General features: G+C 41.8%; 1 protein-coding gene across 1 annotated transcript in view; it reads left to right on the top strand.

The window, feature by feature from the left end:
• SEC22C (SEC22 vesicle trafficking protein homolog C (S. cerevisiae)) overlaps nucleotides 1-11,289 on the top strand; it is an 83,299-nt gene that overhangs the window by 51,227 nt on the left and 20,783 nt on the right. The window contains exon 2 of the mRNA XM_006868766.1: nucleotides 8,054-8,262. Coding sequence (XP_006868828.1) covers nucleotides 8,081-8,262 — 182 coding nt within the window. The 5' untranslated portion in view covers nucleotides 8,054-8,080. The remainder of the gene's footprint in view (nucleotides 1-8,053; nucleotides 8,263-11,289) is intronic.

The raw sequence follows: 11,289 nt of genomic DNA, 5'->3' as shown, positions 1-11,289 counted from the left end.
AAGATGAGACTTTCTGCTCCCATAAAGATTTACAGCCTCGGAAACCCTGTACAGGGTCGCTATGAGTCAGAACTGACTCCACAGCACATAACAACAATGATTGTTAATTATAGAAGCCCTGGTGTGATGTTGTGGGTTAATGTGCCAGACTGCAAAGCCTTTTGAATTGCAAGGTCGGAGGTTCAAGCTCACCAGCCACTCCTTGGAAACCCTATACAGGGTCGCTATGGGTCGGAACCAACTCGATAGCACTTAACAACAATATGCAACTATAGCACAGTATCAAAAATAGGAAATTGACATAGGTGTATAGTGTATATATAGTTCAATACATGTGTAGATTTCTGTAACTATGTTGTTGTTAAGTACCATCATGTTGGTTCCTACTCAGCGACCATGTGTAGGATTGGCTGGTGGGTTTGAACCCCTTACCTTGCAGTTAGCAGTCCAGGGCTTATTCTATAGTGCCATACCAGGACTCCCTGTAGCTATGGTACTACCGAAATCAAGGTAGCTCGTCTAACACCACACGTTTCTCCTTTATAGTTACATCCATGTTTGTCTCCTCCGTTATCAGTAGATCCCTATAACCACATGTCTGGTTTCCATCTCTCTTATTTTGTCATTTAGAGACTGTCATATAAATGGTCACTGTGAGTTGGAATCAACTCGATGGCACTTAACAATAACAACATATACATGGAATATATGTAAACTTTTGAGATTGACTTTTTTTAGTCAACATAATGCCTTTGAGATCCATCCATGATGTTGCATGTATCAGAAGTCTGTTCCTTTTAATTGCTGAGTATTATTCCATGGGGGAGCATGGTGGTTCCATACAATAAAAATTGGACTATGAACCACATGGTCTGAGGTTCAAGCCCACTACCAGCTCTGCTGGAGAAAGATGAGGCTTTCTGCTCCCTTGAAGATTTAAATCCTCAGAAATCCTATACAGGGACACTCTGAGTCGAAACCAACTCGATTTCACTTGACAACAGCAACAATATTCCATAGTATAGATGTATCACAGTTTGTTTAATTATTCATTATTTTGGTAGTTTCTGGTTTGGGATTGTGATAAATAAAGCTCCTATGAACAACTGTATACCGGTTTTTGTGTGGATATACATTTTCATTTCTCTGGGATAAATGCTCAGGAATACTGCTGACAAGAGTTCCCGTGTGGCACTGTGGGCTAATGCACTGGACTGCAAAGTCAGTTTGGAACACAAGGTTGCTGATTCGAGCTCACCAGCTGCTCCCTGGGAACCCTATACAGGAGCTCTATGGGTCGGAACCAAACAACAACTACTGATAAACTGTATGATAAGGGCATGTTAAGTTTTCTAAGAAACTGACAAACTGTTTTCCACAGGAACTGTACTGTTTTACATTCCCACCAGTAGTGTATTTGTTGTTGTTGTTAATTGCTGTCAAGTCGGTTCCGACCCATAATGAGCCTGTATAGGGTTTCCAAGGAATGACTGGTGAGGTTGAACCGCCAACCTTACTATTCAAATAGTCTTTGCAGTCCAGTGAATTAACCCACAGCACCACACCAGAATGCGTTTTCTCCACATGCTTGCCAGCATTTGGTATTGTCGCTGTTTTAAATTAATGTTCTGATTTAAAAAAAAAAACTCTGCTGTTGAAGTGATTCTGACTCCTACTGACCCTATAACAACATAGTAATATCTTATTGTCGTCTTAATTTGCATTTCCCCTAATAGATAGTGATGTTGAGCATCTTTGCATCTGCGTTTGTGCCATTTATATATCCTGTTCAGTAAAATATCTCTATATCTTTTGCCTATTTTTGAATTGGACCATTTGTCATTTTTTGAGGGGTTGAGTTGTGAAGGTTCTTAAAAAGTTTAGATATGAGTCCTTGATCAAATAAGTGGTTTGTAAATATTTACTCCCATTCTGTTTTCATTCTCTTCGCAAGTACTTTTGGAAGGTAAAAGTTTTTTATTTTATCAAGGTCCAATTTATTGACACCCCCCCACTTTTTTTTTTTTTCTGGAATGTGCTTGTAGTCTCAGGTTGAAGAACTTTGCACCTAGCACCAGGTCCTGAAGATTTTCTCTTATGTTTTCTTCTAAAAAAGTTTAATAATTTTGCTTTTTACATTTAAATTTATTATGTGTTTTGAGGTAACTTTTAGATGAAGTGTGAGATTTAGGTCAGTGTTTGTCTCCCCCCTACCCTCCCATGGTTGCTCCAGCAGCATATGTTAAAACAAAACAAAGCTCTTCTTCCTCCATTAAATCCTTTTGCCAAAAATCAGTTGATTATACTGTGTAGGTCAATTTCTGGGTTCCCTGTTCTGTTCCATTGATGTATATGTCTGTCCCACTGCCAATTCCACATGATACCGGTTATTGTAGCTACATAGAGTGGGTCTTCCCACTTTGGTATTTCAAAAGTTGTTTTAGCTATTTAACTTCCTTTGCCTTTCCATTTAAATCTTATAAAATCCCATCTAGAGCTACAAAACAACTTCTTGATATTTTGATAGGCATTGCATTAAACATATTTCCATTTTGGGAGAATTGCATTTTTACTATGTTAAGCCTTCCAATCCTCACTTACTGAGGTCTTGGATTTCCTTTATTTGTATTTTACATTTTCATTGTACAAGTCTTACATAAATTTTATTAGGTTTATACCCACATATTTAAAATTTTTAAATGGCAGTTTTATTGTCATTTAAAATGCATTTTAGTTTGCACATGTTCATTGCCAGTAAGTAGAAATACCATTGATTGATTTTTATATATTAATCTTGTAATCTGGGTTGGTTTTGAACTCACTCACTAGTTCTTTGTTGTTAAGTGCCATCGGGTCAGTTCTGACTCACAGCAACCCTATATATGGTTTTCAAGGAGCAGCTGATCAGTTTGAACCATTGATTTTGTGATTAACAGCCCAGTGCTGATCCTACAGCACCACACCAGGATAGGGTTAGCTTTTTGTAGTCTCCATGGAATGTTCCCTGCAGACAGTCAAGTCATCTGAAAATACCGCAACAGTTTTACTCCTCCTTTCCTGTCTGTATGCTTTTTATTTTACTTCATTGCCTCACTGAAGTGTCTCGAGTTTCTAGTGTTGGGCTGAAAAGCTGCAATGAGAGAAGACATTCTTGCAGTGTTCTCAATTCTAGAGGGAAACATTATCTTTTCCTGTTAGTATGGTGTTAGCTGTAGACTTTTTGTAGCTGCTTCTTATCAAGTTGTGGAAATTCCTTCTCTTCTGAGAGTTTAAAAAAAATCATGAATGAGTGTTGAAGTTTATCTGTTGTATTTTCTGCGTCAATTTGATGTGATTGTGAATTTGTCTTCTTTGGTCTGTTAATATGATTAATTTTAGAATAGTGAATCAATCTCACATCCAATTAGTCATGGAGTCTAATTCTTTTTATTATATTGTTGAACTCTTTTGGCTAATACTTAAGGATTTTTGCACATAGGTCCATGAGCTATTAGGTCACAGTTTTTGTTTTTTGTACTGCCTTTGTCTAATTTGGGTAGCAGGATACTACTAGCTTCTTCCTCCTCCCCTATAATTTAACAGAGATTGTGAGAATTGGTGTTAATTCTTTTTTGTGTGTGGTGGTTTAAAAAAAAAAAATCTTGATTTATCTAGTGAAACAATATGGGCTGGAGACTTCCTTTTTAAGAGTTTTTATATTATGAAATTTAGTTAATAATCAAGGGAATTTAGTTATAGGATGCGACTTCTGGTGTACTGCTGCAGAATCAGCACTGGTCTGTGAACCACAAGGTGGGCAGTTCAAACCTACCAACTGCTCTCTGGGAATCCTATTCAGAGTTGCTATCAGTCAGAACAGACTCAACAGCAGCCAACAACAGCCAACAACAGTTATAGGATTAGAGTCCTGGTTTGGCTCTGTAGGATACGCACTGGACTGCAAGATTCGTTTGAATTGCAAGGTTGGTGGTTCAAATTCAGTAGCTGCTCCTTGGAAATCCTATACAGGGCTGCTGTGAGTCAGAACTGACTCGACAACACTTAACCACAACAGTTAATACTAGGGAGCCATCTTCAGTTAACTGTCATAAATCTTTTAAAGATGGATGCGGGTTTCACTAGTTTGTAGTACTAGCAACTTGATAGAACTGAAATAGCAGGAGTTTTATTGGCCTTGAATGGCAGTGTTTGAGGAAAAGCAGGTTTGATTGCTATTGGGTGTGATGGATGAAGTGGAAAGCCTGGAGGGGACTCCCAGGTCCTTTAGAAAGTAGCAGAACTGGTTCTAACAATGACTGTCACTTGGAAAAGGTACCATTTTCCTTTTTTATTGCTTTAGCACAATGCCTGCACATAATAGTGTGCATAGTGTTCCAGCAAGACAGCACTAGATTCATGTGTTCATTCAGTAACAGACTTATCAGCCAGTCAGGGAGCTGACACTTGGTAGAAATGCATGCTGCTTTCCCTTAGAACAGTGCACTGTTTCTTAGGCCCTTTGCGACCCCCAGATAGCTTGTTTGGCCTTATGTTTCTTTCCAGTCTCTGACTCTCTGGTGTCTCATTGATTCACTGTGCTTTTCTTTGGGCCTTAGTGTGTATATATCTTGGTATAAGGCTCTTAATAGGAGTTGAGGTACTGTTTAGATTCTAAGCCTTGGTCTCTAATTGATCTTGTAGTCTCCACTTATCTATCAGGGTTTGTCCTGATAACTCTTTAGTTTTTCATATTATGCATTTTAAGTGTCATTAAGTCTGTTCCAACTCATACTGGCCCTGTATAGGGTTTCTGAGAATGGCTGGTGGGTTTGAACTGCCGACCTTTTGGTTAGCCATCCAGTGATTATCCTGCAGCTCCACACCAAAATGTGGAAGGTAGTGCTGTTGGCCATGTGACTCACCACCTGCCTCGCTCTCTGCTGCTGGAAGTCTTACCACTGGCTGGGTGGCTGCTGTAGGACCTGCAGAGCTTCTGGCAGTTGGCCCGGCCCTGCCACTGGTGTGGGGAACTTAGCGGTTTTTGTGCGTGGATGTGTGCCCACATGTGCATGACTGTAAGGGAGGAGGCTTACAACAGGGGAATGAATAAGCCTTGGTGGTAGTGTTGACGGGATGCTAAGGGTATGATGGGGTACAGAAGTCAGGGGCCAGTTGTGCTCGTCTGGTTGGAACCTACCAGTTATCACATGGGAGAAAAAACCTGGCAATTGGATTCCATAAAGATTACAGCCCAGGAAACCTTACGGGCAGTTCTACATGTCCTATGAGGTCGTTATGTGTCAGAATTGACTTGATGGCACCTCGTAACAGTAATAGTCTCCAGAAACAATTCAGGTATCCTTTTAACTCACTTTCCCAGTACTGCAGGAATAGAAAATATTTTTGTTTGTTAATTTTGTGTTGAGGAGCCATTGAGATGCAGTGGATAAATATTTGACTGCTAACTGAAAGCCAGCAGTTCAAGCCCACCAGCCACTGCACAGGAGAAAGTGGTGGCATTTTTCTGTAAAGATGATAGCCTTGGAAACTATGGGGCAGTTCTATGCTGTCCTATAGGGTCACTGCGAATAGGAATCGACTCAACAGGGGGGTGGAAGGATTTTGCATTGGTTCCGATAGACACTATAATCTCTGTTTTACTAAAACCTGAATTTATTCTTTCATTTAGTCACTGAGTTTGAGTACTGCTGCGTGCCAAGCATCTTGCCGAATGCTAGGACTTATGATGAGAGTCATAGTCCCCGACCTTACGAGGTTTCAGGCCACTGAGGCACGTAAATACAAATGAATAATCATCATGTGTTTTAATACAACCATGCAGACCTTGTTAAAGACAAGCGCATGGTGCTGTCAGAACTGTCAGGAAGACTCCCCCGAGGAGGTGACAATTGAATTGTCACCCTGGAATATGAGTCTCTTCAGGTTCCCACCTTGTAGGGAATGATGTCAAACTTGAGGAGAATTGGAATGTGTGTTTCTTTGTAAATTGGCCTTAATACTTCCCAAGCCCCTTTGCCAGTTTGAAATGTCAAAATATATTACATATATTTTGGATGACTCATAAAGTACTGTGGCCTTTGCAAATGGGAATGAAAGCTTTTAGGAAACATTTTTATTGTTCCTAAGAGTGGTTGGTAGGGGTAGCGTAGTGGATTACGAGCTGGGCTGCTAACCACGAGGTCAGCAGTTCGAGTCTACCACCTGCTCTGTGAAAGAAAGATGAGGCTTTGTGCTCCCACAAAGATATACAGCATTGGAAACCCTATATAGGGTTGCTATGAGTCAGAACCGACACCACAACACACTACCACCATCAAGTTGAAACAAGAAGGTATTCATGCATGGTCGTGGTTGTTAAGTGCTGTTGAGTGGGTCCCAACTCATAGTGACCCTGTGTAGGGTTTCCAGGGAGCAGCTTATGAGTTTGGTATGTGTGGTATGTGTGGAGTCAGTTCCGACTCATAACAACACTGTACAAGGTTTCTGAGGTTGTAAATCTTTACAGGAGCAGAAAGCCTGACCTTAGGTTCTAGTGCTTATTAGCACCGCGCTAGGACTCCTGCATGATTAGAGACAGTCAAAATATTTCTGTATTTTTCCTAGGTTTTTCACAATTTTATCCCTCAAGCAAAGTGTGTGTGGGGGGATGGTGTACATGGACTGTGTAGGGTTGGTTGGCTGGTAAATTGTCCTTTTTGCCTTCTTTGCATTCTTATACCATTGCAGTTTCTTTATGTGTCAGATGGGACTCATCATTCATTCATTACAGGTATTGTCTTTATTCTTGGGATATACACTTAGGTAGTGGAAATGGTAAATCAATAAAAGAGAGAACAAAGAGGCAGATTCGGTGGGAACTTGAAGGAGGGAGAAAGTACTTCTAATTGGGTAAGTTTGGGTAAGTTTCACAGAGAGGATGGCCGTGAGGACAGAGGTAGGGCTTGAGTATGGGGAGCTTGGGGAATAGGCACTATGAACAGGTGAAATTCACACAGAGGCAGAGATGAAGAGAGTAGTGTACTTCCTGGGGGGGGGGGGTTGCGTTTTCCTGCTGCTCACAAAAGTTGAGATGATGAATCTGGTTACATCCCTAGAGTTCTTTCTAAGAAAGGGCCACCAGTATACATGAGGGTCATTCTGTTAGATCTGTGACATGAGTGTGAATGCATAGAAAGACCCATTAGAAATGTCAGGAGATGGCCACTTCACTAACCACTGGCCACAGGGCTGCCCTGTACAGATGTGGAGGTTATGCCCTGCACAAGCACCCTATGGAGTTAACAGATGGGGCTAAATCACAACCAGAGCTTTGTCAGCTGCAGTAGCATGAGGCTATATTGACCCAGAGTGGCACCATTTTCTGATTTGTCAAGGTGCCATGGGGCCCCAGCTTGCTTCCTTTGGTTTTTTGGTGGTGCTCACATACCACAGCCAAATATTTAGTATTTTCCTGTGACACAGTGCTGCATGGCTTCCTTTAGCCATCTGTAGGAACTCAGTCATCATTTTGAAGACTGGCTCTGTATCAGACATTTGCAGAAATGCAGGACATACTATCAGCTCCATCTTTGCCTTCTGTTCTCCTTGCCGCCAGCATACTGTTAGATGCCCAGAATCCCTCCTCCAGCTCCCTGTGAGGACGTGATCCCAAGCTGCTCAGTCCTTGATCTCCCTAGTCACTAGGCTTGAGCCCCTGACGCTTCCATGTCATGCACTGCCTGTCGTTTTAGGACCATCTTGTGACCTGTGACCCTTAGCTTCATTACTGTTGTTCCCTTCTGATTCTGCTTCCATAGCATCTCCATTCCTTTCTCCCTCCTCTTGGTTGCTTTGATTCTAGAGAGGGAGAGAGTCACCAGAGGAGTGAAGAAGGGACCATTAGGATGGGTTAAGAGGGTAAGGAGAGACGCAGCAGCAGAAGACAGGGAGATACTAAAAGCGGCGTTTGCAGTGTAGTAGGAGAGGCGGTTGGACAAGCCAGAGTGGACTTTTCAGGGGGCATCCGGGCACTCTCATCTGACCCTGTGTAATACGGTGTCTTTCGTTTCCTCAGGTGTCCTCATGACTTCTCTTGTGGACCATGTCCATGATCCTATTTGCATGCGTGGTACGGGTGAGAGATGGACTGCCCCTCTCGGCCTCCACTGATTTTCACCACTCCCAAGATTTCCTGGACTGCAGGAGACGGCTCAAGACCTTAGCCCTGCGGCTGGCCCGCTATCCAGGTCGAGGGTCGGCAGAAGGACATGATCTCAGCCTGCAGTAAGCAAACACACTCACTTTTCTCGAACACCGGCAAAATTTGTGTTATAAATACCACACGTGGAGGTAACATTATGTATTATCTGATTGTATGCTTAAAGTAGACATGGCATTAGACAGTGGTGTGAGTTTGTGGGTGTTCCCAACAACAGAATTCAGGGAGAAGTGGGCTTCCCAAAGCCTGATGCATTGCTGCTGCAGCTCCTGCTTAGGAACATTGGGGTACCTGTGTCCAAGCAGCTTTCAGGCCTTTAGTGTGGCTGCTTTTCCTACTAAATCCAGGGAAGGAGAAGAAATGAAGGAGAGAAGATTATAATACAGTGGTGGTGGTGGTATGTGTGGAGTCAGTTCTGACTCATAACAACACTGTACAAGGTTTCTGAGGTTGTAAATCTTTACAGGAGCAGAAAGCCTCATCTTTCTCCTGCAGAATGGCTGGTAGTTTTGAACTGCTGACCTTGAGGTTAGCAGCCTAACTCGTAATCACTATGCTACCAGAGCTCCTTGATTATAATATAGGGAAGGGGGCCAGACGGGAATGAAAAAACAGAGCAAATAAGAAAAAGTCCCTACTTCTAGCTCTTAGGAACGCTGGTGGTGCTGTGGGTTAACGTGTAGGACTGCTAACCACAGGGTTGTTGTTTCAAACCCACCAGCTGCTCCACAGGAGAAAGATGAGCTGTCTGGGAAATCATAGACAGAGTTGCTGTGAGTTGAATTCGACTCGCTGGCAATGGGTTTTGGATTCTAACTCTTGTTTAGGAGGATACATTTGTGCCTTCTGCTCTCCTTGCCCCCAGCCTTCAGTTAGCTGGTCAGAGTCCCTCCTCCATCTCCCTGTGAGGATGCAGCCCCCAGAATGCTCACTCCCTGAGTTCACTGGGTACCCTGGAATGCCCAGGTCACCAGACCCCAAAAGTTTTTGCTTATTAGTTTTATCAGCAATTATCATGTGACAGCAACCATGTAGTGAAAAATGAATCCCTCAAAGTAATGAAATCCTAATGAGGTAACAAGAGAACTATGAGGGGACTTCAAAAAGTTCATGGAAAAATTAAATAGAAAGATAACGGGGGATTTTTCCATGGACTTTTTGACATTCCCCTTGTATGCAATTGCTTGTAATATAGAGTTCCGAGAGAAGTAGGAATTACGTAGTTGCAATCCTGATAATAGTAATAGGTAATACTACTGAGTGCTTTCAGTATGCCAGGCACTATTTTAAGTACTTTATGCAGCATACGAGCTATTGTTAGGTCCCGTGGACTCAGTTCTGACTCATAGCGATCCTGTGCACAACAGAACAAAACACTGCCCAGTGCTACACCGTCCTCACAACTGTTAGTATGTGTGAGCCCTCTGTTGCTGCTACTGTATCAGTCCATCTCACCGGGAGTCTTCCTTTTTTTCACTGATAACACGTCCCAAGTATGAGAGACGAAGTCTTGCCGTCCTGGCTTCTAAGGAGCATTCTTGCTGCGCTTTTTCCAACACAGATGTTTGTTCTTCTGGCCATCCATGGTACTCTCAGTATTCTTTACGAACACAGATGCATCACTTGTTCTCTGGACTTCCTTAGTCACTGTGTGACTTTCACATGCATATGAGGCTGTTGAAAATACTGTGGCTTGGGTCAGTCATACCTTAGTTCTCAAATTGATATTTTTGATCTTGAACACTTTAAAGAGGTATTGTGCAGCAGATTTGCTTAATGCAATACATCAGGTGATTTCTTGACTGCTACTTCCATGAACATTTACAGTGAATCTAAGCAAATTGAAGTCCTTGACAACTTCAGTCTTCTCTGTATTTATCATGTCCTTGGTCCAGTTGTGAGGACTTTTTGTATTCTTTACATTGAGATGCAATCCATACTGAGGGCTGTGGTCTTTGATCCTTCCTCTTCAGTAAGTATTTCATTTTCAGCAAGCAAGGTTGTGTGCCATCTACATATTGCAGTTTGTCAATGACTCTTCTTCCCATCCTGTTCTTCATATAATCCAATTTCTTTGATTATTTGCTCAGCATGCAGATTGTGTAAGTGTGGTGAAAGGATACATCACTGGCACAAACATTCCCTGATTTTAAACCATTCAGTATCCCCTTGTTCTATTCTATTGACTGCGTCTTGATCTGCGTACAGGTTTCTGACGAGCAAAAATGAAATGTTCTGGAATACACATTCTTTGCAGTGTTATCTGTTGTGTGCTGTGATCCACAGAATCGCATGCCTTTGAGTGGTCAGTAAAAAACAAGTAAACATTCTTTCTGGCATTCTCTGCATTCAGATAAGATCCATCTGATGTCAGCAGTGATATCCCTCGTGCCATGTCTTCTTTTGAATTCAGCTTGAATTTCTGGCAGCTCCCTGTTGATATACTGCTGCAATTGTTTTATAATTATTTAAGCAAAATTGTATTTTCATGTGATATTAATGATATTGTCTGATGATTGCCACAATCCAATGGGTTACCTCTCTTTTGAATGGTCACAAATATGGATTTCTTCCAAGCAGATGGCCAGGTAACTTGTCTTTCAAATTTCTTGACGTAGATAAGTGAGGGCCTCCAGTGCTGCATCAGTGTGTTGAAACATTTCAAGTTGTATTATGTCAGTTCTTAAAGGCTTGCTTTTTTGTAAATGCCTTCAGAGCTACTTGAACATCTTCTTTAGGTACCATAATTCCTTGATTATATGGTACCCCTTGAAATGACTGTACATTGACCACTTATCTTTGGTACAGTGACTGTGTATTCCTTCTGTTTTCCTTTGGTGTTTCTAGCGTCATTTATTTTTTCACCCATAGAATCCTTCAGTATTTCAAGTTGAGGCTTGAATTTTTTCTTCAGTTCTTTCAGCTTGAGAAATGCTGAACACGGTCTTCCCTTTTGGTTTTCTAACTCCAGGTCTTTGCGCATTTCATTATAATACTTGACTTTGTCTTCTCAAGATGCCCTTTGAAAATTGCTGTTCAGCTCTTTTACCTCATTTCTTCCATTTGCTTTAGCTTCTCTGTGCTCAAGAACA

This window comes from Chrysochloris asiatica, unplaced genomic scaffold (genome assembly GCF_000296735.1).
Source record: "Chrysochloris asiatica unplaced genomic scaffold, ChrAsi1.0 scaffold00124, whole genome shotgun sequence".
Taxonomy (NCBI): Eukaryota; Metazoa; Chordata; class Mammalia; order Afrosoricida; family Chrysochloridae; genus Chrysochloris; species Chrysochloris asiatica.
The sequence above is the reverse complement of the archived record's forward strand: the minus strand, read 5'-3'. Positions and strand labels throughout refer to the sequence as shown.